At 51.7% G+C, this 27,027-nt stretch overlaps 1 protein-coding gene across 4 annotated transcripts in view; it reads left to right on the forward strand.

Moving 5' to 3' along the window:
• The window catches only part of MATN2 (matrilin 2), an 83,731-nt gene that overhangs the window by 7,460 nt on the left and 49,244 nt on the right, over positions 1-27,027 (forward strand). For all 4 annotated transcript variants that reach the window (XM_045581329.1, XM_036436598.2, XM_036436595.2 and 1 more), the window contains exons 3-4: positions 22,274-22,843; positions 26,429-26,551. In XM_045581329.1, the coding sequence (XP_045437285.1) occupies positions 22,274-22,843; positions 26,429-26,551 (693 nt within the window). The remainder of the gene's footprint in view (positions 1-22,273; positions 22,844-26,428; positions 26,552-27,027) is intronic.

The following is a 27,027-nucleotide window of genomic DNA, read 5'->3' on the forward strand; positions in this document are numbered from 1 at the left end:
AGGGGGAGAGCGGGTCTCGCTGGCCGTGAGTGCATCTTGACTTGCACACGGGTTTTCAAAACGATATGACTCGTCTTTTCTAGTCCCATGTCTTCGAAAATCACAAGACAGAAGCTCGTGATTTTTCTCTTAAGGTGCAAGGGCAAGATTTTCCCTCTGTAAAGCTCCTTGCTGGACTTCTTTGGATCAGGGTGTTAGGAGGATTTTTCGTGGTATTTGTGCAGCTAATCTGTGTTCCTAAGGCCCCGCTGCTTGGCAGCATGGGGACCGAGCAGGGGGCGTGCGGGAGACGGGAGCGGGCACAGAGAGAGGTGGGCACGTCCTGAGGCTTATGGAACAGGAAAAGGTCAGGGGCCTTGATTCCGACCCGGGGAACATGTTTTCTCCAGGTGCATTTTTTTTTTCCTCTTTCTCTGAGAGAAAGGAAAGGTCACGAAAACACACAGAATACAGAGGAGTCGGACCCGGTTGCAAATATGGGCTCTGGTCAGCCCAGGCTAGGGTGTGGGGGGAAGGGGAAGGTTGGCCGGTGGAAGAGTGGGTTTTAGCGTAGACCTGGGTTCACGTCCTGGCAGATGATGTACACGTAGGGAGTGTGATCTCGTTCAAGTTCATTTTCCTCATCCCGAGCATGGGCGTGCTAGTGCTGTCCTTGGGAGAGTTTTGCGAGGAGAATACAGGGGTGGGCAAATCAGGCTTACCGCTGTAATAGAATACAACAATGAATAAATAACGAAACAAGAATAAACTCAGTATGTCACGTCCTTACCGCGGTACACCTGCTTTGATCGCCCCTCCCTATGTGAATGGCAGGGACGCAATGAATCATGGGTTTGCCCAGTGAATCATGGGAAGTCGTTTTCTGAAACTGCTTTACATTTACCGCTCTTGACCAGCCGCTGAGAGAACCGCTGGTTGCCCGGTAGCTTCTGTGTCCAAAAGGACAATCAGATACCGAAGGGGCCTGGAGGGCCCTGTTGCAAGAGGTCAGACTCTTTCCTGATGCTCAGTGGTCGGCAAATTCGTTAGTCCACAGAGCCCAATATCAACAGTGCCGCGATTGAAATTTCTTTTGAGAGCCACATTTTTTAAACTTAAACTATATAGGTAGGTACATTGTGCTTAACTTAATTAGGGTCCTCCTAAGCTGGCCTTTGCTAAAAACTCAAGGGGCCAAAGAGTTGTATGTGGCTCACGAGCCGCAGTTTGCCGACCTAAACCGTGACCTAAACCACGACCCCATGGTGCTGGGTCTCTGTCTCCTTAGTCTCCTGCGAATTCCCATTTCCATGGCTTCGGCAGCTGCGGGAAGGACTGGGGAAGCTCAGTATGTTGAGTAAAGGGTTTTTAAAAACAAATTTCAAGGTGATACATGTATAAAATACGTAGAGAACTGGGAATGTCTGACTCCTAGGTCACCAGCAGTGGATGCACACACAGTCCCCGACCTGGGCTTGCATTCTCCAGAGCACTCTGCTTTTCGGTCTCGCTTTGACAGGGCACAGGGCACGGAGATGGAGACGCCATGCTTGTTGTAGTCTGGAGTTTGAACAACCTTCTCTTCATTCTTAGAAGACGGTATCTTGTGTTTGATGGGTATGTTTTTCTTGGCCTTCGTTTCCTGTTCAGAACATTGCTTGGGCCACGTGGTGCTTTGTGTGTGACTTTTTATGTATGATGTCCAGCGGCATAATGCATTTCACTGGTTGCTTCATTGCGAGGGTGTCTCTGAAAGTTTAACAGAGTAGAAACAGAGTTGCATCTTAGATTAATTTTTGTTTGAATTTTTGGATTTTATTTTTTACTAGAGGCCCTTGGCATGAAGATTCATGCAATAGGTGTTCCTTTCCCTGGCTGCCGGCACCTGTTTTCCTCCGGCACCCGGGACCCAGGCCTTCGCTCCGGCTGCAGCAAAGAAGCCAAGCCTCTTCAGTCTCCAGTCTTTGCTCAGGCCGGAGCCTTCAGTCTTCGCTCTGAGCCTGCATATGCAAATTAACCCACCATCTTTCTTGGGTTAATTTGCATACCCACTCCTGATTGGCTGGTGGATGTTGCGGAGGTATGGTCAATTTTGCATATTTCGCTTTTATTAGTGTAGAAGTTTCTATTTTATATCTCGATTTAGGTTGGAGTTCCTAGTAACAACCTGAGTTAATTAAGAAAATATAAGGCAGTGATATGCTCCTCTAATGAATGATTATAGGCTGCTCCAGGGCGGCCTGTGAGGCAGGTCCACGGGGGTTTATCTCTCACTTCATTCTGTTGTCTGGACTTTCTGGGGTTTGAAGAACAACCACCTTCAGGACGCGTGCATGGGGAAGGCAGGCATATAAAAAAAAATCGTGGATTTGGTGGACTCTGTGCACAACAGTAGCAGTGAGCTAAGTGACAGTCCACGCTGCCCGCTGAGGACTCAGTAAGAGGCAGTGGCTCTCAGATTTCTGGTCTTAGGACTCTTTTACACTAAAATGTGATCGAGGATCCAAAAGAGCTTTTGTTTATGTGGTTTAGAGTTCGATCTGTCGCGACTTACTGGATCAGGAAGAGTCACCGAGAACTTCAAAAACTAGTAATTAATGTAAAAAAAACACACCAAGAATAAACTCCTAACAGAACCCATCACAGAAATGAGATATTTGTCTAAGAGACAGCATTTTCTAAATTTAAAAAAAACCAGTGAAAAGAATAGTGCTGTTCTGCACTTTCACACATCTGTTTTATGCCTGGCTTAATGGGAGACAGCTGGGCCCTCATTTCCCATCCATTCAGTCTGTTATGAAATGTTGTTTTGGTTGGACTACACGAAGAAAATATGACCCCACGCAGCTATGTAGTCAGGAGGAGGAGGAGGAGGAGCATTTTAATATGTTTTTCATATACCGTATCTTTCGGACCATAAGACGCACCGGACCATAAGACGCACCAGTTTTTAGAGAAGGGAAATGAAGAAAAAAAGATTCTGAAACAAATAGTGTCCTAAAATATTTTATGTGCATTAAAACCCAACATCACAGTCATAAACACATGTAATCAACCCTGTAAAGTAAACAGCAGCATTTAGAACCATTTTAGAGCCGGGCAAGCACACACAGACCACACAGAGCCGGGCAAGTAAAAAAACTTTTTTTTTAAAGTATATGTGTAGGCTATATTTGGACCATAAGACGCAGGGACTTTTTCCCCCCACTTCTGGGGGGAAAAAAGTGCGTCTTATGGTCCGAAAAATACGGTAATTGTGGGTATTCTTGTTCGATAGAAACTAAAAATACGGCCAATGGTAGGCTGAAATGTGGAATCTAAAACACCATTAGACTCTTGCTACTTCTGCACTCATTAGAGCATGAGAGCGTAAAAGGCAAACATTAGTGCCATCGTAACAACAGCTCTGACCTCACGGGCCCTCCGAAAGGCCTCGGGGACCCCGAGGGGTTTCCAGAGCACCCTCTGAACCGGCTGGTTTAGGGAAGCTTTCCAGGTGAAGGTTTTTTAAATCTATTTTTTTATTTTTATTGATTTTTTACAGAGAGGAAGGGAGAGAGCTAGAGAGCTAGAAACGTCGATGAGAGAGAAACACTGACCAGCTGCCTCTTGCACACCCCCTACCGGGGATGTGCCCGCAACCAATGTACATGCCCCTGTCCGGAATCGAACCTGGGACCTTTCAGACGCTCTACGGCTGAGCCAAACCGGCTTCGGCCAGGTGAAGGTTTTGACAGGGTGAGCCCCGGGGGTCCTGGGGGCAGGAGAGGGGTGAGGATGGAACCTGGGGGCGGGGCCTGGCCGGCGTCGGGATGTCAGGCCTGCAAGGCGGGTGGTCTGTGGCAGCCGGAGACAAGCCCCGCGGAGGCTGGCACCGGGTCACGTAGGACCTAGGTTCCTCCCACAGAGTTCAGGCTTCATTCCCCAGGGCTGGGAGCAGGCGACAGGATGGATGGCTGCTTACTCCCTCCCCACCCTCCGTGCCTTCCCTGGGCTCTGGCAAAGGCCAGGGAGAGCCTGCACCTCAGGCCGCTCGGAGAGCGAATGAACAAGCACCCTCCAGCCCAGACCTTTCTGGGCAGCCGTGCCGGCAGGTGGAGTCGGAGCAGCAGGGTACCTGCACCCAGAGCGTTCGCAACCTCAGATTCTCCCCTCTGCACCATCCCCCACCCTCACCCCTACCCCCCATCCTTTACCAGTGGCACCACCCTCCCCAGCTCCTCCCTCAGCCCCTCCAGGTGGCCCCGACTGGGAGCCACGCTGCTGCTCCCGCACCCGCTAATGACTGCCTGCTTTGCTTGTGCACATTTCTCTTTATTCTATCACTGACACACGGGGGTGGGCCTATCTCCAGGGCAACCAGTGGGGACATATCAGCCTTTTCTTCTGAATCTTCACCCGAGGATATTTTTCTTTTGTTGATTTGAGAGAGAGAGAGAGAGAGAGAGAGAGAGAGAGAGAAAGGAAGAGAGAGAGGAAAAAAACAAAACACTGAACCTGCAACCTAGGCATGTGCCCTGGTGGGGAATTGAATCTGCAAACTTTTGGTGTATGGGTGACACTCCAAGCAGCTGAGCCACCAGCCATTATTAAAAAAAATTTTTTAAAATTGATTTCAGAGAGGAAGGGAGAGGGAGAGATAGGAACATCAGTGATGAGAGAGAATCATTGATCAGCTGCCTCCTGCCTGCCTTCTCCTGGGGATGGAGCCCCGCAACCCAGGCACATGCCCTTGACTGGAATGAATAGAACCAGGGATCCCTCAGCCCGCAGGCCAGCACTCTGTCTGCAAAGCCAAACCAGCCAGGGCCACCGCAGCCTTTTGGGAACCTTACCCTCCTCGCCCGAACTCCCCAACTGTGCTCTGGACTCCCGTCAGTCCCGGAACGCACACAGGCCGTCCGCCACACCGCCACCGGCCGGCTCTCCCTGTTCCGTCTGCCTTTTACAAGGTCTTACGGACACGCGTGCTCTCTTCCAAATTCACCAGCCTGGCTCCTCCGATTTCTTCCAACTGACGTCGGAAACCTTATCCTCCGGGTCCGAGGCGCCCATGCAGGATTGGCGTTTGTGCGGTTAAGAGGGCACTTGGTGACCCTATGACAGTAGATTCAAGGAGTGGGAGGTGAGGAGAGGTTAGTGGGGGTGGGGCCGGGAAAGGACATATGTAATACTTTCAACAATAAAGATTAAAAGAAGAAGAAGAAGAAGTGGGAGGTGGAGAATTAAGAGGCCGCTGGCCCCACAGTGTGCTCAGGAGCTAATGGGAGCTGACCTCCCTGCACCCCTCCTCTGCGGGACGTCTGGTCGCCTTACCCTACCTACACACACTGCTAGGGTGGGGTGGCAGTTAATCCAGAAGCCACAGAATTTAGTGAAATTCCTGCACAGCAGTTAACGCGCTACTAAAAATAAAGCTGAGGAGGACAGCCTGGGGCCCACGGTCTGCAGCCCCAGCTCTGCCGCCGGGAAGGCACAGGACACGATGGGGCGCTTCTTTCCGTGTGTGCCCCCTCGCTCAGCACGCCTGGCGTCCAGACAGAGTGAGAGCGCAGGGCGTGTGCTTCGGAGGAGGCGGTGAGACCTGCTCCACAGCCAGGCGATGGAAGGCCTCGGCCGGCTGGAGGACTGAGTGTGGGACTGTCCGCCCCGCTCGCTCGGTGTGGCCCGTGCAGGTGTGTTCCCGCGTTGGGAATGATTACCATTTCCAAGCAAAGAGAGTGAGCTTTGGCTTGCTCAGCCTTGGTGTATCTGGACAACGCTCTAACCAACTGAGCTTCGCAGCAGGAAGGGCCTGGAGCCTACTGGTTTCAGACCCCGCTTGCTCCCGGACTAGGAGTGGTGAGTGGACTATGGCATGCCCAGCTGTGCTCAGAGGTGTCGCCCTTGCTGCTGGCTGTGCCTGAGGTCGCCAGGCCTCAGGGCCTGACCTTGGTCCTGCCCACAGCAAAGACTCTGTGCCTGTGCCGACAGCTGGCGGACAGCTCATTTGGACAGTTCATTCGGATGGGTCCAGTCTTGACTTGACTTAATTAGCCGGTGACTCTGTGCGAGTCTCCTTTCTTCTCCATTTACCCATTGGTCAAGGGAGATGGTTGAAGTCTGAGCTCAGGTCTTATCCGGGGTGTGATGACAATCACTGCCGACTCCTCTGCCTTCCAGATGCCCCTTCTCTGGTTCCTCTGGCTTTCGTTCACTCTGCCCAGGTGGGAGAGCCAAGGTGGTACTATACTCTGGAGGCCAAGGAGGGAGACGTTCTGAGACAGAAGGGATGGGATAGTACAGTGGTCGGCAAACCACCTGCGGCCCTTTGGCCCCTTGAGTGTGGCTCTTCCACAAAACACCACGGCCTGGGCGAGTCGAGGTTGAAGAAGTGGCTTTCGAAGAAGTTTCAGTGTAAAAAAATGTGGCTCTCCAAAGAAATGTCAATCGTTGTGCTATTGGTATTTGGCTCTGTGGACTGATGAGTGGGCTAGTAGAATCAGGCTGGGGAGTGCGGGAGGGGCAGTAGGACTGGGTGGGGCTTGGGTGTGGGTCAGGGTTGAGTGTAGGCCAGGCCGCGGAGCAGTGGCTCTCCAATTTCATCATGCAATCGGAAGCCCCGAGAAGGCTTATCGGAACACAGACCACCGGTCCCTCTGCCCAGAGCGCCTGATTCAGTCGGTCTGGGTTGGGGACCTGAGAAGTTACATTTCCGGAGCCCTCCGTTTGAGAACCGCTGCAGAAGAGAAATCAGGAGATGGGGCGTGGATGGGCAGGAGGAAACCATGTGGGAAGAGGCACGGCGGGCCCGAGCCAGAGAGACTGCGGGATGAGGAACATCTGCAGGGAAGCTTGCAGCTGGAGAGTATAAACCGACTCGCCGGCGTCCACCCCTTCTGACGCTTTGCAAAAAAAAAAAAAAAGCCCCCAGCATTTTCCTACCCCGAGGCTTTGGCAGAGACAGACCTCGAGCCCGTACAGGGAGCCGGCCTTTCGCAGCACGGGGTTTCCCAGCACACGTCTGAGGAGCCGAGGGCCTGGTGTGTGTCTGTACCATCGGCACTGATGGTCTTGGCTGCGGCTCAGCCCGGGCGAGCTGCTCCCCACAAAACGCATGTCCTCATGCACAGGCGGCTGTGTGTGTGTGTGTGTGTGTGTGTGTGTGTGTGTGTGTGAGCCAGCGTCCCTGTTAGCATTCACTTTTAAATAAACTCTGTGAAGTGCACTCCTCATTCCTATCTTGTGATGAACATGGGGAGAAACCAGAAAAGCATAGTATGTGACTTCCAATAAGCCACGGGGGTAAGAGCTTTCCTAGCCAGTGAATAAATAAGGTCCTTTTTTTTTTTTTTCAGAGTCTTTCTCTTTCTCCTTTCCTCCCTTGCTTTTTCTTTCCTGTGCAACTGTGTATGTCCTTTCTTTTTTATAGCTTCTCAAGCTCTTCTTTTTTGTTAAAAACAAACAAAAACAAACAAGAAAACGAAGACCACAGGCCGAGAGTGTGATTGTGTACGCTAATCCCTGTCACCACGCCAAGGCTTCATCGCAGTGTCAGCTCTCCAGGAAGTGGAATCTTTTTATATATATATTTTATTGATTTTTTTACAGAGAGGAAGGGAGAGGGCTAGAGAGTTAGAAACATCGATGAGAGAGAATCATCGATCAGCTGCCTCTTCTTGCATACCTCCACTGGAGATGTGCCTGCAACCAAAGTACATGCCCGTGACCGGAATCGAACCTGGGACCTTTCATTCCGCAGGCCGATGCTCTATCCACTGAGCCAAACCGGTTTCGGCAAGAAGTGGAGTCTTAAACCAGTCCGTCGGGAATCTCCTGACTAGCACTAGTTGGGTATTTCAGATCCCCAGAGCTCCTTCCTGTCTGCTAGATGGCATGCTGCCCAATTCGAATTGATTTTTGCTCAAATAAACTTTAGAATTTTTCATGGGCCTCAGTTTATCCTTCCCCCCCCCCCCCTCAGTTTATCTCTTAACACTCTCCTACTCTCCCTCTCTCCCTCCCTCTCTCCTTTTCTTCTTTAGTTCTAGGATATTCTGACCTCAGCTTGCCTGTGTGTTTGGTACCCGCAGGGTATATGTGTGTGGGGATGGCAGTGTGGGGGCGTCTTCCAGTGGGGGACACAGGCACTGTTCGCTTCTTTGATGGCTGGTGCTTATGGGGGAGAGGGGGTGCATACGTGGAGCCAGTCGTGTCAGGCACTGTGCTGGGCAGTTCACACTTCCCTCTGTGTATTACCCCCGTTTCACACGTGAAGAAACCGAGGCTTAGAGAGGGTCATGTATTGCTCAAGGCCATTCAACCATTGAGAAGCCAACTTGCCATTTCCTCTGCTCGAACCCTTTCCGACACCCTGCCTCCTCTGCCTCCGCCAGCAGCAGTGGGCCCAGCGTCAGGCATCCATGGGTGGAAGCATTTCTGACCTTCTAGGCTGGGGTTTAATCCTCCAACATGCCTCCCCCCAGCACTGCCTCCCCCCAGCACTGCCTCCCCCCAATACTGTCCCGAGCCCCCCCACCCCCCCGCAGGTGCTGTCCTGCTCAGCGATTGTCTGCTGGGTTGTCTGTGTGGTATCGCCGCCAGAACTTAGCAATGTGCCAGGTACACAGCAGGCACTCAGTAGACACCTAATCCTTTGCATTTGTTTGTTCATTAATTGTGGTAACATATGCATAGCACACAATTAACCACTTCAGCTGTTTTCAAGTGTACAGTCCGGTGGCACATCAGGACGTGCACGTTGTTGTGCAACCATCGCCACTGTTTCCATCACTTTTCATCACCCCAAACAGAAGCTGGCCTCAGGTTAGGAATCGGCTCTCCGTCCCCTGCCTCCAGCCCCACAAACCTCTCCTCTACTTTCTTTCTCCCCGCATCCGCCTACCCTGATGCCTTATCGAAGTGGAATGCTATGATAGCTGTCCTTTTGTGTCTGGCTCTTTTCACTTAATGTTTGCAAGGTTCATTCATGTTGCAGCATGTATTAGAACTTCATTTTTTTAAGTATATTTTATTGATTTTTTTACAGAGAGGAAGAGAGAGGGATAGAGAGTTAGAAACATCGATGAGAGAGAAGCATCGATCAGCTGCCTATTGGGGATGTGCCCGGAACCAAGGTACATGCCCTGGACCGGAATCGAACCTGGGACCCTTCAGTCCCCAGGCCGATGCTCTATCCACTGAGCCAAACTGGCCAGGGCAGAACTTCATTTTTTAAAAATTTATGTTTATGGTTGAAAATAATACAGATGTTTCCCCTTCTCCCCAGTAGCCCTCTCACCCCCAGTCCTGCCCCCTCCCTGACTTTCCCCGCACAGACAGCACTTTGGGGGCTTCGCTCTTTCATTGTTGCTGAGTGGTTGCTGGACACTGGGCTGGCTGGCACTGGTTTGGCCCCGGTGAAGGACGCCGGTGCAAACACGGCGCACAAATGCCGTCTGAGTCCCGGCTTCCCGTTGTTTGGCTCCATGTCAGGGACGGAACTGCTGGGAGACGGGGCAGCTCTACCAAACAGAGGAACTGCCAGCCCTTCCACAGCAGCTGCACCCCTTACCCTCCCACGGCGATGTGTGAGGGTCCAGTTTCTCCAAATCTTTACCCACACTTGTTATTCTCCTTTAAAAAACAACAACAACAGAAAATAAAACAGCAGCCATCCTAGAGGGTGCTGCATTTTATTTTATTCAGAGAAGGGGCCCTGGTCCCTCCAGCCTGCCAGGGAAGGTTAAGAAGCTGGGATGAGCCCTACCCGGTTTGGCTCAGTGGATAGAGCGTCGGCCTGCGGACTGAAGGGTCCCAGATTCGATTCCAGTCAAGGGCATGTACTTTGGTTGCGGGCACATCCCCAGTGTGGGGTGTGTAGGAGGCAGCTGGTTGATGTTTCTCTCCCATCAATGTTTCTAACTCTCTATCCCTCTCCCTTCCTCTCTGTAAAAAAATCAATAAAATATATTGAAGAAGAAGAAGAAGAAGCTGAGATGAGGGAAGCAGAGCCCAAAGCTATAGCTACCATCTAACGGGAAATGGTGGACCCACCAAAGCCCAGGACTGGGAACCAAGTCTCCGGTGCCGAATGCAGCCGCTCCCCCCTCTTCCCACACAGTCATGGTCACTCTCACGTAGACACTGGCCCAGCCAGTGGCCAGGCTGAGTCAGGGCTGGAACGAAACCACCAGCCCACCAGCCGCTGAGGTGAGGCCAGTCCCAGACACCGGCGAAGACGGGCATGGTTCCCGCCTGCAAACCTCTGCCCCATGCAACCACCACCCGCCACGGCGGCTCCGGCGTAACTCCCTCAGCACGGATTCCCCGAGCGCCCTGTGAGGTCCAACCCCGTGTGCCCTCGGAGTTCAGGGAGACGTCCGAAGGGCCGCCCCTTTGGGGCGCTCCGCTGGCAGGAGAGAGAGAGGAGTAACTTGCGCTAGTTCCCTTCAGGACAGAGGGTCTCCTCGACCGTCGCTTCTCCACCAGGAGCTGCATCCTGCAGAGTCACAGCCCAGGTGGCTTCCTGGTCCTCACAGCGTTATCGCCCCCGTTTTCTCACTGAGCCCCGTCAACCGTGACCCCTGGGCCTTCCCACGCTTGTCAGCCTGGTTTGACTCTCTGTGCCAGGAACCGTTATATTACACGTAGTCAATCACTTAATCCTCATGACAACCCTGTGAGGCAGCTGCAGTCATGCAGAGGAGCCAACCGAACGTTGGAGAGAGTGACGGGCCGGGGGTGGAGAGTGTGTGTGCTGGGAGGGCGGGGGGGGGGGGGGGGGGGGGGGAGGAAGGGGAAGGTGTCCTGGGAGACAGAAGGCTGCCCCACCTTTGCCCGGCTTGACCTTCCTTCTCTGTAGAATAAGGAAATGGAATGCGGTCTTTAAGGTCCCCTTGCAACTTTGCAATGCATAGCCGGAGGGCTTTGCCGTGGCCAGGTCTGCCTGCAATTCCATTTCAGTTCATTAAAGTCGCTGTCTTATTAGCTGATCTCCGTCTTCATGATTAGCTGCGGGGAAGGCTATTTGTAGAACAACAGCCTAGAAACCAAAGTCACCGAGGGTGTGAGGGATTCCTGAACTGTTATTTCTGACTTCCATGGCAACCCCAGCGTTTGGCGTTCAGCTTCACCGAGTCAACCACAGCAGCTGGGGCTGAGCACTCGCTCAAGCAAGCCCTGTGCGAGGAGGGAACAGATCGCTGGCTCCATGATCTTCCTTGTGTGCAGTCAACGCCCTCCGTGTATTGTAGGGAGTGGGGACCTACGCCAAGTTCAGTGAGAAAGGAGGAAATGAAGCGTCGGATCAAAGCGGGGCGAGAGGACACGTTTCCAAACGGATGGGAGAGGGAGAGCCATCTGGGTGTCCAGGGAGTCGCTGTGGAGAGAAGTACGGGGCGGCATGCAGAGGTTTTGGGGGGGGGGGGCGGGGAAGCGGGGCAGCGGCCCCATTTTCACAAACCCTGGGTGGAGGAGGACTCCCGGTGAGCTTTGTGAAGCAGACTGAGCATGCCTAGTTGTATTTTTTGTCCCAGTGTATTTGGAGTTCTCAACGGGAACTCGCTGTGGATGAGTGCGGCATCAGGAGGACAGACATTGAGGAGCTGAGGTGGGACAGAAGGCCAGGGCAGGAAACAAAGCTCTCTCGGCATGTAAAGCAGAAAGACTTCAGGCACTGAATTAGGTGATGGATTGCATGATGGTCGGAAAGGTTGGGGATGTCCAGGGACATCACACAGAACCCACCCCTGGGATGAGGACACCTCCAACTATTACATCTGTGAAGCTAGTCAGCAGATGCTAGACCACCAAGTCTTTCTTTCTTTAAAAAATATATTTTTATTGATTTTAGAGAGGAAGGGAGAGGGAGATACAAACATGAATGATGAAAGAGAATAATTGATTGGCTGCCTCCTGCATACCCCCCACTGGGGATGTGCCCGCAACCAAGGTACATGCCCTTGACCGGAATCGAACCTGGGACCTTTCAGTTCACAGGCTGACGCTTTATCCACTGAGCCAAACGGTTTTGGCATGGTGTCCTCTTTATTAGTGTATACACAGTGGATGTTAATTTACACCTGAGACCAGGCTGGGGACTTGGATGGAAGGGAAAGCAGGGGTGGGGCCAGGGTGGAGAGAACGAAATCAGGGCTGAGTCAGAAGCTTTTAGGATGTTCCCTAAAGGTGGACGGGCATATTGAAAACCCTTCAGTGGCCCCCCATGGACTCCTATCTGAAGTCTGAACTTCTTAATAGAAGGCACATGCAGCCCTCCCTTCAGGCCCAGCCATCCCCATCCTGTCCTTTAAGCATCAGCCAAACCACAGCACGTGGACATGTGTACTCCCTGTGCTCTGGCCTCCAGACCTTTGCTTGTGCTGACCCTTTGCCTAAAATGCCCACCCCAACTCTGCCAGGGCAGTACCTGCTCATCCGCAATAACAGGATCCTATCCTACATAATAAAAGTCTAGGTGGCATCGCACGATGTCAGCACAAGATGACCACAGCAACATCATCGCAAGATGGCCACCCCAAATTGTCACAAGATGGCCACCACAAGATGGTCATGACAAGATGGCCAGCAGGGGAGGGCAGTTGGGTGCGATTGGGCTGGCAGGGGAGCAGTTAGGCGTCAATCAGGCCAGCAGGGGATTGGTTAGGGGGTGATTAGGCAGGTAGGCAGGCGAGCGGTTAGGAGCCAGCAGTCCCAGATTATGAGAGGGATGTCTGACTGCCAGGTTAGGCCCGATCCCTGTGGGCCTAAACCGGCAGTCAGACATCTTCCAAAGGCTCCCAGATTGGAGATGGTGCAGGCCAGGCTAAGGGACACCCCCCTCCTGTGCACGAATTTTGTGCACCGAGCCTCTAGTGAAATAATATAACATTGCAGCCATCAGCTTCTCCGGGCAGCGCCCCACCCACCGTCTTGGGACCAGTGCTCTAGTTGTTCATGTTGTCATCAATCTGTCTCCTCTACAAGGCTGTAAGCTCCTTCCAGGCGGAGCTCGGTTCTTGTCCCTTATTCCCAGCACCTTGCACAAAGCGGGTTTACAGTGTCTGCGTAACTCCACCAAACCAAAACGATGGCAGGAGTGTCTCAAAGACCGGCTCTGCCCATCCTCCTTCAGGGAACATTCTAAGGGCTTCTGACTCAGCCTTGCCTCTGCTGGTAGAGGGCTGTGTCCACACCCCTCCCCCGCCAGGGAGAGACGGGCTGCAGGGAGCCAGGTGCGACGTGTCCGGGCCTCTCCCTCCTGGCTCTCCTCTCTCTCCCTCTCTCTCTCCACCCGCCGGGCACTGCATTGCTATTCTCGGGCCTGGGCTCTGCTGCTGACTTCCATTGGCTGAGCTCTCAGAAAGCAGACCGGGCAGTGCCCAACTTAGGAAGTTTTAGATGCTTCCATGGGTCAGATGCCAGTTTGCGTTTTAAAAACCACTTAACCCCGTTTTTCGCGTTGCAGAGAGAAGAAATCACCTCAGTGTGTCCCAGTCCTTTTTTCTTTTTTTAAAATATATTTTATTGATTTTTTTACAAAGAGAAAGAAAGAGGAATAGAGAGTTAGAAACATTGATGAGAGAGAAACATTGACCAGCTGCCTCCTGCACACCCCCTACTGGGGATGTGCCCGCAACCAAGGTACATGCCCTTGATTGGAATCGAACCTGGGACCCTTCAGTCTGCAGGCCGACACTCTATCCACTGAGCCAAACCGGTTTCGGCATGTCCCAGTCCTTTCTACCATCTCATTCTGGAGGACAGGCCATCGGCATGTGTGTATGTGTGTGTGTGTATGTGTGTATATGTGTGTGTGTGTATCTGTGTGTGTGTGTGTGTGTGTGTGTGTGTGTAGGTGTTACAGTTCTAAGACATGAGTCATTGCTCAATTTGAGAAAGGCAGAATGATGGCAAGAGGGGTTTTGATAGAGAATATCAAACCTATTCTGTAAGCCAGCGAGGTTCAAAACCATCAACTATTTCAGGGTGTAGAGAATATATATACTCAGATATACTGAGAGGATGCGCTTTTTTAAAAATTATTTTTAATTTTTTTAGTGAAACTTTAGCAAAGTGCTTTACCTTGCAAGGAAATTCAATTCCCTGGAAACTGCCTTCTCCAGGGTTAACCTGGGGCAGCTTTCTCGCTGGCTCCCTCACAAAGGAAACTGCCCAGGGTTCTGGAAACCACGGTTGTGGAGCCTCATGCTGCGATGTCTCTCCTTTCAGCCCGTGGAACAGTGACTGGAGGAGACTGGTGTGATGTGGCATGTTTTTTTTCTCTCTCTCTCTTTTCCATTTTGCTGGCGCATGGTGCACACACTCCCCGAGGGCCTTGGAGAGCTGTGCTCCTAAAGGAATTTATGGCAGTCAGCAGGGACAACTGAAATTGGAGCTCGTCTCAACCCAGAATTCCCCGGGGCCCTGTGGACCCAGGTCTGCGGTCTGTGGAGCTACCCAAAGATGCAAGCTCATTCACAGAACCTTCTTTCAACAAACAAAAAAGAAACAGAAAAAAGCCCTCGTGACACTGGCCAGTGCCCTTTGCTTAAAAACTTTGCAGTGCGACCTTGCTGGGGTGGTTCAGTTGGTTAGGTGTCAGCCCTTGTGCCAAGAGGTCATTGGTTCCATTCCCTGTCAGGGCACATTCCCAGCTTCAGGCTTGATCCCCAGTAGGAGACCTGCAGGAGGCAGTTGGGGGTGACCAGGTCAGTGGGGGGGGGGGGGGGAGATGGGAGGAGTTGGGGGGAGATTAGGCTAGCAGGGGGGTTGGGCAGTGAGAGCTGACTAGGTTGGCAGAGGGGGGCAGTTGGGGGCAACCAGGCTGGTGGGGGTAAGGGGCAGTAAGGGGTGACCAGGCAGGCAGGCAGGCAGGCAGGTGAGCGATTAGGAGCCAGCGGTCCAGGATTGTGAGAGGGATGTCTGACTGTCAGTTTAGGCCTGGGATTGGGCCTAAACTGGAAGTCGGACATCCCCCAAGGGGTCCCGGACTGGAGAGGGTGCAGGCTGGGCTGAGGGGACCGATGCTCCCTGTGCATGAATTTTGTGCACCGGGTCTCTAGTTTTAAATGAGCACCCCCAGGCATTTCTGATGTCATCAAGGCCTTCGGGATCCCTGTTTGGGCTCTTCTTTATGTGCCTCCGCTGACCAGCCCTCCCAGCCCCCTCCAGCTCACGGGCAGGTAGCTGCAACCTCTGCCTTTTCCATCCTCCCACCCACATGTGCGCATCAAAGGGAAGAAGCTAGGACCCTGACAGAGCTTCCATGTGCCGGACACTGTGCTGGGTACTGGGAATCCATAGAAGACGCCACCTGAGGCTGGGTAGGTCCGTGGGAGGTGCTGGTGGGAGGTACCAGGGGGCTCATGGGAAGGCTGTTTAGGCCACTGGAGGGGGTGCAACAAGGAAAGGCTTTCAAAAATAGGCGACCACAGAGCTGAGTCTTAAACCCGCGAGGCATGAAGAGGGGATGGTGTGTAGGGAACGAACACCCTTCCTGACATTCCCGGGGTGTCGGGTAGAGGGCAGGGAGTCGTGGGCCAAAGAGTTCACTCCCCTAGAAATGCCCGTGGCCTCTCTGCCAGCAACCCTTAGGAGCGTGGCTTTTGAAGAAATTGCTCCGACGGAACAGCTTCCGGAGGCTCGATAACACTGAGAATTCACAGCTGCCAGCAGCTGTTGTGGCCCGTCAATGAAACTCACCAAAACATCCATTTGTAGGAAACTTTTGCTGCAAAGACAAGAAGGCTCAGGGCCGTTTGGTGAGAGAGTCTCTCCACTCTCCCAGGCCAGGGAAGCCACCGAGGAGATGGCTGGCCATGGAGGTCGGGAAGGGTCAGATGGGAGCGACTGGAAAGGTTGACAAATAGGCGTCATTCCCCAAACCCCCTCCAGGCACCAGGAAGTGGGGACATGGGGTGCTGTGCGGAGGGGAGTCCTGTGACTGAACTTTGCTTTTGAGGTGGACACACACACACACACACACCACGCACACGCACACACACACGCACACACTTGCAAGGCTTGGGGTTTGCCAGCCGGGTCTGAGATTTTACCCTGCGACCGGCTGTCGAACCCGGTGCCTCCCTCCCCGTGGGTTGTACCGTCGGGTTCTTGAGCCTGACATGCAGGACTTGACATTTATACCAATCAGTTTCCTTCTTGTTAGTTTTGACTTAACTATTTTGGCCCTCAGAAATCCTTTCTGGTCCTGGCTCTGTGATTCAGCTCATTTGAAATTTCTCCCAGCATCGTATGTATTAGTGTAGAGAGAACAAGGCGCCCCCCCCCCCCCCCCCCAATTTGGACAAAGGTCTGGAAAATGTTACTAAGCAGGGAACAATTTGCTAACGAATCCAAGCCATGTCTCAGGTCCCATTAGGAGCAAGTCCAGGGAGTCTCCCTAATACAATACAACAGCGTGTTCAGGGTGGTCCCCAGGGGTTTTCTGGGAAGATGTGAGCAGAGCAGGACTGATTCGAAGAAAGCCATGGCTCATCCAGCGCCGGGACAGGTCTGGCACAAGATTATGCAGCAGCTGGCGACTGACTAATGAGGAAACCGGAGAGGGAGACCTTGGCTGTGGCGTCGCCAGCCCCAGCCAAGGACCCGGGGCCCCAGGCAAGCGTCCCCCCCCCCCCCCCGTCCCCCCCACTGGGGACATGCCCACAACCAAGGCACATGCTCGCCAACCGGAATCGAACCTGGGACCCTTCAGTCCGCAGGCCGACGCTCCATCCGCTAAGCCAAAAATTGTAGGTAGGCACCACGGTTCCAGATTGAGGAGACTAATTCTTATGGTACAAGCTTTCTCTTTCCTTTGCTCTGTCCCCTGGCCCGCCTAACAGCCCTCTCTCCTGAATGGGCCTTTCTCTGGAAGTTTGTGTGCATGCTGTTGATGTGGCCAGTCTTGTCTGCCCGTCCTTCTTATTTCTCACTGAGAAATTATCAGCGTCTCCTAAGTACCGTTGACCCATGAGCAACGCAGCGGTTAGAGGCGCCAGCCCCCTGCAGCTGAAATCGTGGGTAACTTTGGACTCCCCCAGAACTTAACTACTCACAGCCCACTGTTGACCGAAGCCTTACCGATCAACAGTCACTCAACACGTACTTTGTATGTTATGTGTATTACATACTGCATACATACTGAGAATCAAGTAAGCCAGAGAAAAGAAAATGTTACGAAGAAACTCGTAGAGAAGAGCAAATACGTTTATGGTGCTGATTGAAGAAAATCCACGTGTAAGTGGACCTGTGCAACTTAATCCTGTGTTTGCAAGGGCCGAACGGAGACTGAGCTAATTTACCTTTTTTGTTTGTTTGTTTGTTTCTCAGAAGTAGATAAAATGGAGAACTAACCTCAGTCTTTGTGGTAGAACACCAGGCACCAGAACCAGGCTGGTAAAATGATTCAGTTTCCTGTGCCACCTCCAGTAGATTGAGTGCCGGCCTAGCGGGAGAGTGATGTCTGACGGAGAAAAGAAGCGAAGGGCATTGCTGAGCCTGCCCGCGGCCAGGCAGCCACGCAGAGAGGAAGGCAGCATCCTCCACGGGCTCCCCAGCACTCGTCTTTTTTGTCTGCCTATTTCCCTGTATCCTGCTGGTACCTGTCCGAATGCCTGCCTTCCACAACTGGGAGCCTTCCCTTCATTGTCTCCCCAGAGCCCGGCACACAATAGTACTCACTAAATATTTTTGTCGAACGTCTGGCTTTTGGTGAATGTGGAATTTTCATCTCTTCCCCTAGAATCAATCAGTTGCATTGCTGACATCCAAATAGAGAATTCCCAACTCACCTGATCCATCCCATCTAGGAATGAAAACATACATGGTATATGGTTTCCCCCTTCTTACCCTCCTGTTGGCTCTCTCTCTCCCTCTTTCTTTCCTTTTTTAAAATTTGTTTTTATTGACTTCGGAGAGGAAAGGAGACGGAGAGAAACATCCGTGATGAGAGAGAATCAGTGATCGGCTGCCTCCTGCATGCCACCCTCTGGAGATGGAGCCTGTAACCTGGGCATGTGCCTTGACTGGGAATCGAACTGTGACCTCCTGATTCATAGATCCATGCTCAGCCACCGAGCCATTCCAGCCAGACTCTCCCTCTTTTCCTCTCCTTCCCTCTCATTATAAAGCAGCCTTAATTTTTCTCCCCCATGTCCCTTTGAAACTTTTGATGAACTAGTTTTTTTTCTCTCTGTCCCTTTATGACATTTTCATCTGCTTCTCAGCGTTCCTGTTTCTTCTTCGGGAAATAACAACCAGTGATTATTCCTAGAACAGTTTTAGCTCCTGGCTCACTGCCACTTCCTCCAACGTTTCTCTGGCCATAATTCTTGGTGATTTCAATATCCATACGAATGACCCCTCAATAGCTTTGACGTTCTTTCCCCCCGGTATCCCTATCCTCCACCATCTCTCAGCTATTGCCCCTCTTATCATCCTCTTGATCCTGTGATTATGATGATTGCAGTCCCGCCATAGTCTCAGTTCAAACCTCCTATCTCCCCAGCTCCCCCCTTCTCATACCTCCTAGTATTCCACCGTCAATAGCCCTGTGGCCTCACCTGGACTCTCAGTCCATTGGTCCTGCTGCTGCTTCTCTGGCCTTCACCCCCTTGTTTCCTCTACTCCCTGCTCCCCAGTCTAACTCCACAGGAAGTCCTTGTAGTCTTCCTGTCGATGGCCTTGGCCGCTCTCCTGATTCATCATCACTCTCGCTTGGCTAAATGACAGCCCTGGTTAAACCAGCGTTTGCCGGTTATCCTCCTATGCCTGCAGCTGCGCCAAAACACACGCCATGTCATTGATCTCATTTCAATTCCATGATCACCACCCTCCAGTCACCCCTCAGTGCTGCCCGGAAATCATACTCTGGTTCCCTAGTCCAGTGGTTGGCAAACCGCGGCTCGCGAGCCACATTCGGCTCTTTGGCCCCTTGAGTTTTTAGCAAAGGCCAGCTTAGGAGTACCCTAATTAAGTTAATAACAATGTACCTGCCTATAGGGTTTAATTTTTTAAAATTTGGCTCTCAAAAGAAATTTCAATTGTCATACTGTTGATATTGGGCTCTGTTGACTCATGAGTTTGCCGACCACTGACCTAGTCCATATAATATACCCTTACCCTGTTCTAGAAATGGTTACATTTTTTCACTAGTATCATTCAATTCTCTACAGATTTTTTTTTTTTTTTTTTTTTTTTTGTAAGCGCCCACAAACCATCTGCTTATGGGAACGTTGCTGGGGATGAATATGAAATACTCCATTTTCTGAAATCCATCTCCCTTCCCCACTCCACCTGGGCGTTTGCGTATTGTCTGGGCCACATCTCTCCTGCTCCCCCCAGGCCCTCGGCTCCGTCTCTCCTGTCCCAGCCCTCAGCCTCCCCTGGCCCTGCTCCTCTGAGCTCTCAGTGAGCACTTGTCAGGGGAATGAGAATGGGAACAGCTCACAGCCTGATCTTGGGAGGCAAGCATCTGGTTTCATCCTTTTTATTAAATTAAAAAATACAAGTAGACGCTTAGCAGAGGAGAAGCTCTTGGCAGGAGGCACACAAGTCTGGGCCATTCCTCTCAGTCCTGTGAATCCAGGGAAGGAAAGAACTGGCCCCGGAGAGCCAGTACGGTCTCCGTCCGCCTGCAGCACGTCCTCAGAGGAAGAGTCGCTGTCTGCCTCCCTCTCTCCCTTCCCGGGCCCTTCTGTGAGTGTCCCCCTCCGTGGCAGGGCCTGGGCCTGGTCCAGTCCTCAGCAGGTGGAGAGCATTGGGCCACATTGTCCCTCACGTAAGTTCACACATCAAAGGTGGGAGATACCGGGGAGCGGGGGCAGGTCATTTGGGATTCCTGGAAAGGACTCAGCCTCGCTCCGGACCTGGCCTTCTTTCTGGGGACCCGGGGGTCTGCTTCCACGGCTCCAGCCCAGGGCCACGCGCTAGACCACGGCGCCTTCGTGCGCCTGAGACAAAGGCACCCCGTCCCGGTGTCTCTCAGGGCGGGCGCCGCTCCTGGGGGCTCAGGGCTGGGCTGGGCTGTTTTCTTAAATTCTCACAACCACCCAGGAAGGTGGGTCTCCATGCTGCATCCATGTGGCTTTTCTTTTTCTTAGTTACAAGAGGTTTTCCAACTCTCAGCACCTCCATTTCCTCCTCTGCCCGATGGATGTGGTGCTCCTCCTGGCTCTTTTCTCAACAGCTTGCTCTGCACATCCAATGAGATCGTGGTGATAAAAGCCCTCTGGAAAAAGGATCTGAGCACATTCCACCAAGGCCGGGTTTTGCATGGATCTCCTCCCAGCTTCTGGGGCCCCTTGGGGCCTTCAATTCACACAACCCCCAATCCTACACGCGGGTGTGGCAGGAAGTGGGTTTCCTGCCGGGATACGGGGCGTTTGGGAGTGTGTCCGCCCCTAACATGGTCAGACTTGGGAGGCTGCAGTGGGTGAGGTGAGGTGTGGGTGCAGAAGAGTCACCGCCTGGCAGGCCGGCCTGGACGGGATGATGACCTCATGGGCCTTTCTTGGTTCTCGTTTTAATGACTGGGCTCACTGTTTCATTGTTGGCTTTCTCTCCTTGCAGCTGTGGTGTTTGGGAAGTAGGGCAAGCATTTGGGATTCCTTTTCTAATCCCTATCAAATGCGGCTTTCGCGGCAAAGACTGGGGAAGGGAGGAGGGGCTCCCGCTGGTTGGAGGCCGTGGCTCAGAACATGCGAGAAATCCCAGCAGGAGTGCCCACGTCCGCCCTCCCTCTGGGGCAGGAGACCTCTAACCCCCCCAGCTGCATCCTTCCCTCCCCCCTCCGGACTTCAGCCTCAGAGAGCCTCCTTCTTGGGTGCGTGAGGCGTGAGTCTGGTGTGGTTGTGATAAGGAAGAGACAGAACATCTGCCTTTTCCCAGTTTAACTGTGTCCTTTGTGGAAATGCTTCTTGGCAGGTCCCTTAGCCATTCCCACCGCTGACTGAGTCCCTCTCTCCACCACGTTACTGCCGCAGTGGCCTGATCACTCACCTTGCAAACCACTGCCACACTCACTGGATTTTTTGACATGGCTCACCTGCAGAAGCCGGAAGTTACATCGTATGATGCTGACCATACGATGTCCACCCAGGTGGCATCACGTACAGATTTCTCAGTCTGAATGTAAAGGCCTTTTATCACAGCCTTTGGGCAACCCCTCCGACTCACTGCCTCCTGGCAGTCCCTCCATCACTTACTCTACCATCCACCCTCTCCATCGGTGCCTTCTCTCCATTCAAACTGTGCATCCACGGGACCAGCTCGTATCCGGACCTTGACCCCAGCCCACTAACGTCCCTGTTCTCCGCACAGCTGGTGTCAGTGCCACCCAGGTTCATGCAAGCTCAGCTGAGTCTCCCCAGGTAGACCGTGGTCCCTGTCGTTGCCATCGGTCTCTATCCTAGCTTATTCCACGTTCCCTGCAGTTTCCGGGGGAGCTTCCGGGGCATACAGTACAGAATGAAATCATTCTGACCCCGGTCGGGGGTTTGGCCACCTGAAAACTGTATTGATGACTTTCTAGAAACGAAAGTGTTCATTTGTCTTGTGAAAAGAAATAGTATCTGTTTGTAGCCGACACTCATGGTCACCCAGTTGTAGCACCTACAGCTTTCGCATTCGCCCTTACAACTTTCCCAGGTGGGAAGAGAAACCGATGAAGATCGGAGACTTTGCTTTATTTTTATTTATTTATTTATTTTTTAAAATGTATTTTATTGATTTTTTTTTTAATTTTTTTTACAGAGAGGAAAGAGAGGGATAGATAGTTAGAAACATCCATCAGCTGCCTCTTGAACACCCCCTACTGGGAATGTGCCCGAAACCAAGGTTATATGCCCTTGTCAGGAATCAAACCTGGGACCTTTCAGTCTGCAGGCCGACGCTCTATCCACTGAGCCAAACCGGTTCTGGCTCTTTAAAAAAAAAAAAAAAAAAAAAAAAAAATATATATATATATATATATATATATATATATATATATATGTGTGTGTGTGTGTGTGTGTGTGTGTGTGTGTGTGTGTATATATATATATATATATATATATATATATATATTGATTTTTTACAGAGAGGTAGGGAGAGGGATAGAGAGTTAGAAACATTGGTGAGAGAGAAACATCGATCAGCTGCTTCCTGCACCCCCCCCACTGGGGATATGCTCGCAACCAAGTTCATGCCCTTGACCGGAATCGAACCCAGGACCTTTCAGTCTGCAGACCGACGCTCTTATCTGCTGAGCCAGACCGGTCAGGGCCTTCCTCACACCCTTCTAACGTGTGTGACGCCCCTCTTTCCCCAGAGAGCTCCTGCGAGAACAAGCGGGCGGACCTGGTGTTCATCATCGACAGCTCCCGCAGCGTCAACGCCCACGACTATGCCAAGGTCAAGGAGTTCCTGGTGGACATCCTGCAGTTCCTGGACATCGGCCCCGACGTCACCCGCGTGGGCCTGCTGCAGTACGGCAGCACCGTGAAGCGCGAGTTCTCCCTCAAGACCTTCAAGAGGCGGTCCGAGGTGGAGCGCGCCGTCGCGCGGATGCGGCACCTGTCCACGGGCACCATGACGGGGCTGGCCATCCAGTACGCCCTGAACATCGCCTTCTCCGAGGCCGAGGGCGCCCGGCCCCTGCGCGAGCACGTGCCCCGCGTCATCATGATCGTGACGGACGGGCGGCCGCAGGACTCCGTGGCCGAGGTGGCCGCGAAGGCGCGGGACACGGGCATCCTGATCTTCGCCATCGGCGTGGGCCAGGTGGACCTCAACACGCTGAAGGCCATCGGCAGCGAGCCGCACGAGGACCACGTCTTCCTGGTGGCCAACTTCAGCCAGATGGAGTCGCTGATCTCCGTGTTCCAGAACAAGCTGTGCAGTAAGTCCCGCCCCTGGGGCTCTCCCGGGGGCATCGTGAGGGTCCCTCTATCCGTCTGCCAGGTTCAGTCTGTGCTGCCTCATTCCGGGGACACTGCCTGCGAGGGGCTCAGCAAAGGCCAAGGTAGACGTGGCGATTTAAAAAAAAATATATATTTTATTGATTTTTTTTACAGAGAGGAAGGGAGAGAGATAGAGAGCTAGAAACATCGATGAGAGAGAAACATCAATCAGCTGCCTCTTGCACACCCCCTACTGGGGATGTGCCTGCAACCAAGGTACCTGCCCTTGACCGGAATCGAACCTGGGACCTTGGAGTTCGCAGACTGATGCTCTACCGCTGAGCCAAACCGGATTCGGCGACTTGGTGATTTTTTTGGCACCAAGGTAGACATGGTGATTTTTTGGCACGAAAGGGTCTTGGGTTTGATTTCTGGTCAAGGGCATGTACTTGGTTGCCAGTTTGCTTCCAGTCATGTGGGAGGCAGCCAATTGATATCTCTCTCACATTGATGTTTCCCTCTCTCTTTCTCTCTCTCTCTCTCTGAAAAGTAATGGAAAAATATCCTCAGGTTATAGGATGAACAAACAAACAAGAAAGCCTGGGCCCACCTAGGACCATGGTCAGTAAACGGAGGCTCGTGAGCCACATGTGGCTCTTTGGCCCCGAGTGTGGCTCTTCCACAAAATACCACGTGCGGGCGCACACGTACAGTGCGATTGAAACTTCGTGGCCCATGCGCAGAAGTCCGTTTTCGGCTCTCCAAAAGAAATGTCCATCGTTGCGCTGTTGATACTTGGCTCTGTTGACTCATGAGTTTGCCAACCACTGACCTCGGGGCTCCAGGAGAGCTTTAAGCAGGAGATCATAATTTGTTGACTTTCATATGTGCCGTTTTGAGCAATTAGCATATGTTACCTCATTTTATGCACACAGCAAACCTGTGAAGTAGGTGCTAGTTATAAATTCCCGTTTTATCGAAAAGGAAACTGAGACCCAGAGAGACTTCATGACTTGTCCCAGGTTACACAGCACTGAGTGGTGGAGTTGAAATGCAAGCCCAGGCATTCTGGCTCTGAACCCACGTTGTAACCACTGTGTGCTAACAGACTTGGAAGATGAGTGGGAGCTTACCACTATGTAGTAGGGATAACTGCCTTAAGCCAGGAAAGGAATGATAATTCCTATTGTTTCTTTCTATTTCATTTAAAAACAACAACAACAACAGCAAAAAAATGAGTCCAGACTTCTTGTTACTTGTGTGACCTGCTAAGGAGACATAACACAGCTTGAAAAGTGCTGATGAGCTGAAACCGGTTTGGCTCAGTGGTAGAGCGTCGGTCTGCGGACTAAAAGGTCCCAGGTTCGATTCCGGTCAAAGGCATGTACATTGGTTGTGGGCACATCCCCAGTGGGGGACGGTGGGGTGCTCAGTACCTGGGGAATGAGTGCAAGTTGAGGGTCAACATATGTAGGATAAACCCATGTGTGTAAAACAGAACAGAAGGCCATCATGCCTGTCCTTTGCTGCATCATGGTTAACACGTCTGCGCACTCATTCCCCAGGTACTGAGCACTATCTAAGCACTTTATTATTATTTTAACAATTACAAGGCCCTTATGAGGTAGATGCTCTTATCTTCTCCATGTCATACATACGAAGAGATTACTACGGTTGCCCATGGTCACAAAAACAGACATTTATTTCACACCCAAGAAAAAAATGATTGATTGTATTTACTCTATGAACTTACCTGTGTCTTATTTGTATCTCAGGAGCTTATAGTCGTCAGCTCAGAATGATCATTCTAAATCATATCGTTATGAAATAAGTTTTACTCCCCTAGTTCATATAGTGCTCCCCATGTTTCTTACTGAGAAGTAAGGAGACATATACCTAAGTTTTACCATCGCTTGCATTGGTAGCTGAGTTTTTCTAAGCAATGGGTTAATGGGATTGTTCTTGGCTTTTGAGAGCCTCTTTTATTTTAGCTTTTATAAATCTATTTCTACATATGGTCACCCTTCTTGTTTTTGAGAACACTTGCATAACTTGTTTATACTGATGTTGGTAAGTTTTAAATATGTTCAAGTTGCATCATTTTGAGTAAAGTCACAAATTAAAATATTTAAAAAAATAAGAATTTTTATGAGCTCCAGACAGATTTATGCAAGAAGTGATCTATCTGAAGGCTGAGGTACTTCAGAAACTAATTGCAGAAATATTTCAAAATGAGACATAAAGCTTATGAAACATGGAACATATGAATGCATTATTTTACTCTCCAAATTCAGCGTAACACTTTTGCATATTAAGACATTTCACTACTCTTGGGACTTATGATTCTGAGAAGCCGTTGATTCCTTTTTGGTTGTTGTTAATATTTACCCGAGGATATTTTTACCATTGATTATTTACCTGTTTTTTAGAGAGAGTGGAAGAGAGGTAGGGGGAGAGAAACACCGATGTGAGAGAGAGACACATCAGTTGGTTGCCTGCTGCATGCACCCCTACTGGGGCTTAGGATCAAACCTACAACCCAGGTACATGCCCTTGACTGGGAATCAAACTTGTGGCCCTTCCGTGTGCAGGGTGATGCACTAACCACTGCTCAGGGTAAAACTGTTGATTCTTCTCATTTAACGAATAGCTTTTCCTCCAGCTCCATTGCTGCCTACTGAAACCCACACACTTGCCAAAGCTCCCTCTGGTAGCAGCAGGCTTCCTGATCTTCCTACCTACCAGTCGGGTATTATTCATTGAACCAGAACATGTCTCCTTTTGTCGGTCATTTAGGCCTGGTTCTATTGGATATTGGCAATTGTATTTGGCTTAGCCTGATGTCATTCCCCTTCAGCCCTCCATGCTCCTTTATCTAGGTACGGCGGATAGCATCTATCTAGAACTGTCTCCTCTGACCAGAGGCTGTAAACCCCCGTGAGGCTGGGGACCGAAGCTCGTTTCTCTTCGGGCCCTGCTCTCTCCATCCCAGAGTAGGTTATGAATAAACTAGAGGCCTGATGCAAGAAGATTCGTGCAAGAATGGGCCTTCCTTCCCCTGGCTGCCGGCACCACCTTCACTCCAGCCGGAGCCACCTTTCCACCTTCCCAAGCTGCCCGGAGGCCTGGAGCGACTGGGCAATGGGGAACCTCTGTGTCCCACCCTGCTCCCAGCTGCTCCATGCCAGTGTAAATGCAAATTGACCTGCCATCCTTGTTGGGTTAATTTGCATACTCACTCCTGATTGGCTAGTGGGCACCGTGAAGGTATGGTCAATTTGCATCTTACTCTTTTATTAGTGTAGATTAGGGGTGTCGAACTCAATCAGAGAAGGGGCCAAAATCTAAAATCCAGCCTAAATCGCGGGCCGAATGGTTTACTGAACAGTCATAAACTGTCATTGTGATGGAAACGCAGCGGAGTGCAGTGATGACAGCACGGTGCGGGCCACATTGCAAGGCCTGGCGGGACGGATTTGGCTCGCGGGCCTTGTGTTTGACACATGTGGTGTAGATGCTGGCAGGGTACGTGAAGTTAGAGAAGGCATCGTCATTGCCTTAACTTGCTATGTGTTTCTTCCCAGTGGCCCACATGTGCAGCCTCCTGGAGCATAACTGTGCCCACTTCTGCATCAACACCCCTGGCTCGTACGTCTGCAGGTGTAAACAAGGATACATCCTCAACGCGGATCAGACAACGTGCAGAAGTAAGATTGCTTGGTCGGTGCATCCATACTGCCCTTCTCTTCTCTCCCGCTCCCCCTTCCTTTATCAGGGCCCATTTCATTCATCCGTGGCCCCTCAGCCAGACAAGTCATTGCCTCTCTAACAATACAAACCAGGTTTTGTGATTCATATATTTTGTGTTGAATTCCCCGCCCCCCCCCCCTCGCCCTCTGCCATCATAGTGCCTAGGCCAGAGCCGAGCACATAGTAGGCCCTCAGGAAGAGTGTGGATGTGCCTGCAACCAAGGTACATACCCTTGATCAGAATCGAACCTGGGACCTTTCAGTCCGCAGGCCGATGCTCTATCCACTGAGCCAAACCGGTTTCAGCCACCTAAACAGCTTGTTAGACAGGCTCCATCCTCTCCCGGTACTTCCCCCTTCCCCTCCTGCCCCAGCCTCTTTAGGAACTCCCCCTCCCCCTCCACAAGGAGTTTCTTCTCAGAAGGCTCAGCCC

Source organism: Pipistrellus kuhlii, unplaced genomic scaffold (genome assembly GCF_014108245.1).
Source record: "Pipistrellus kuhlii isolate mPipKuh1 unplaced genomic scaffold, mPipKuh1.p scaffold_m20_p_14, whole genome shotgun sequence".
NCBI lineage: Eukaryota > Metazoa > Chordata > Mammalia > Chiroptera > Vespertilionidae > Pipistrellus > Pipistrellus kuhlii.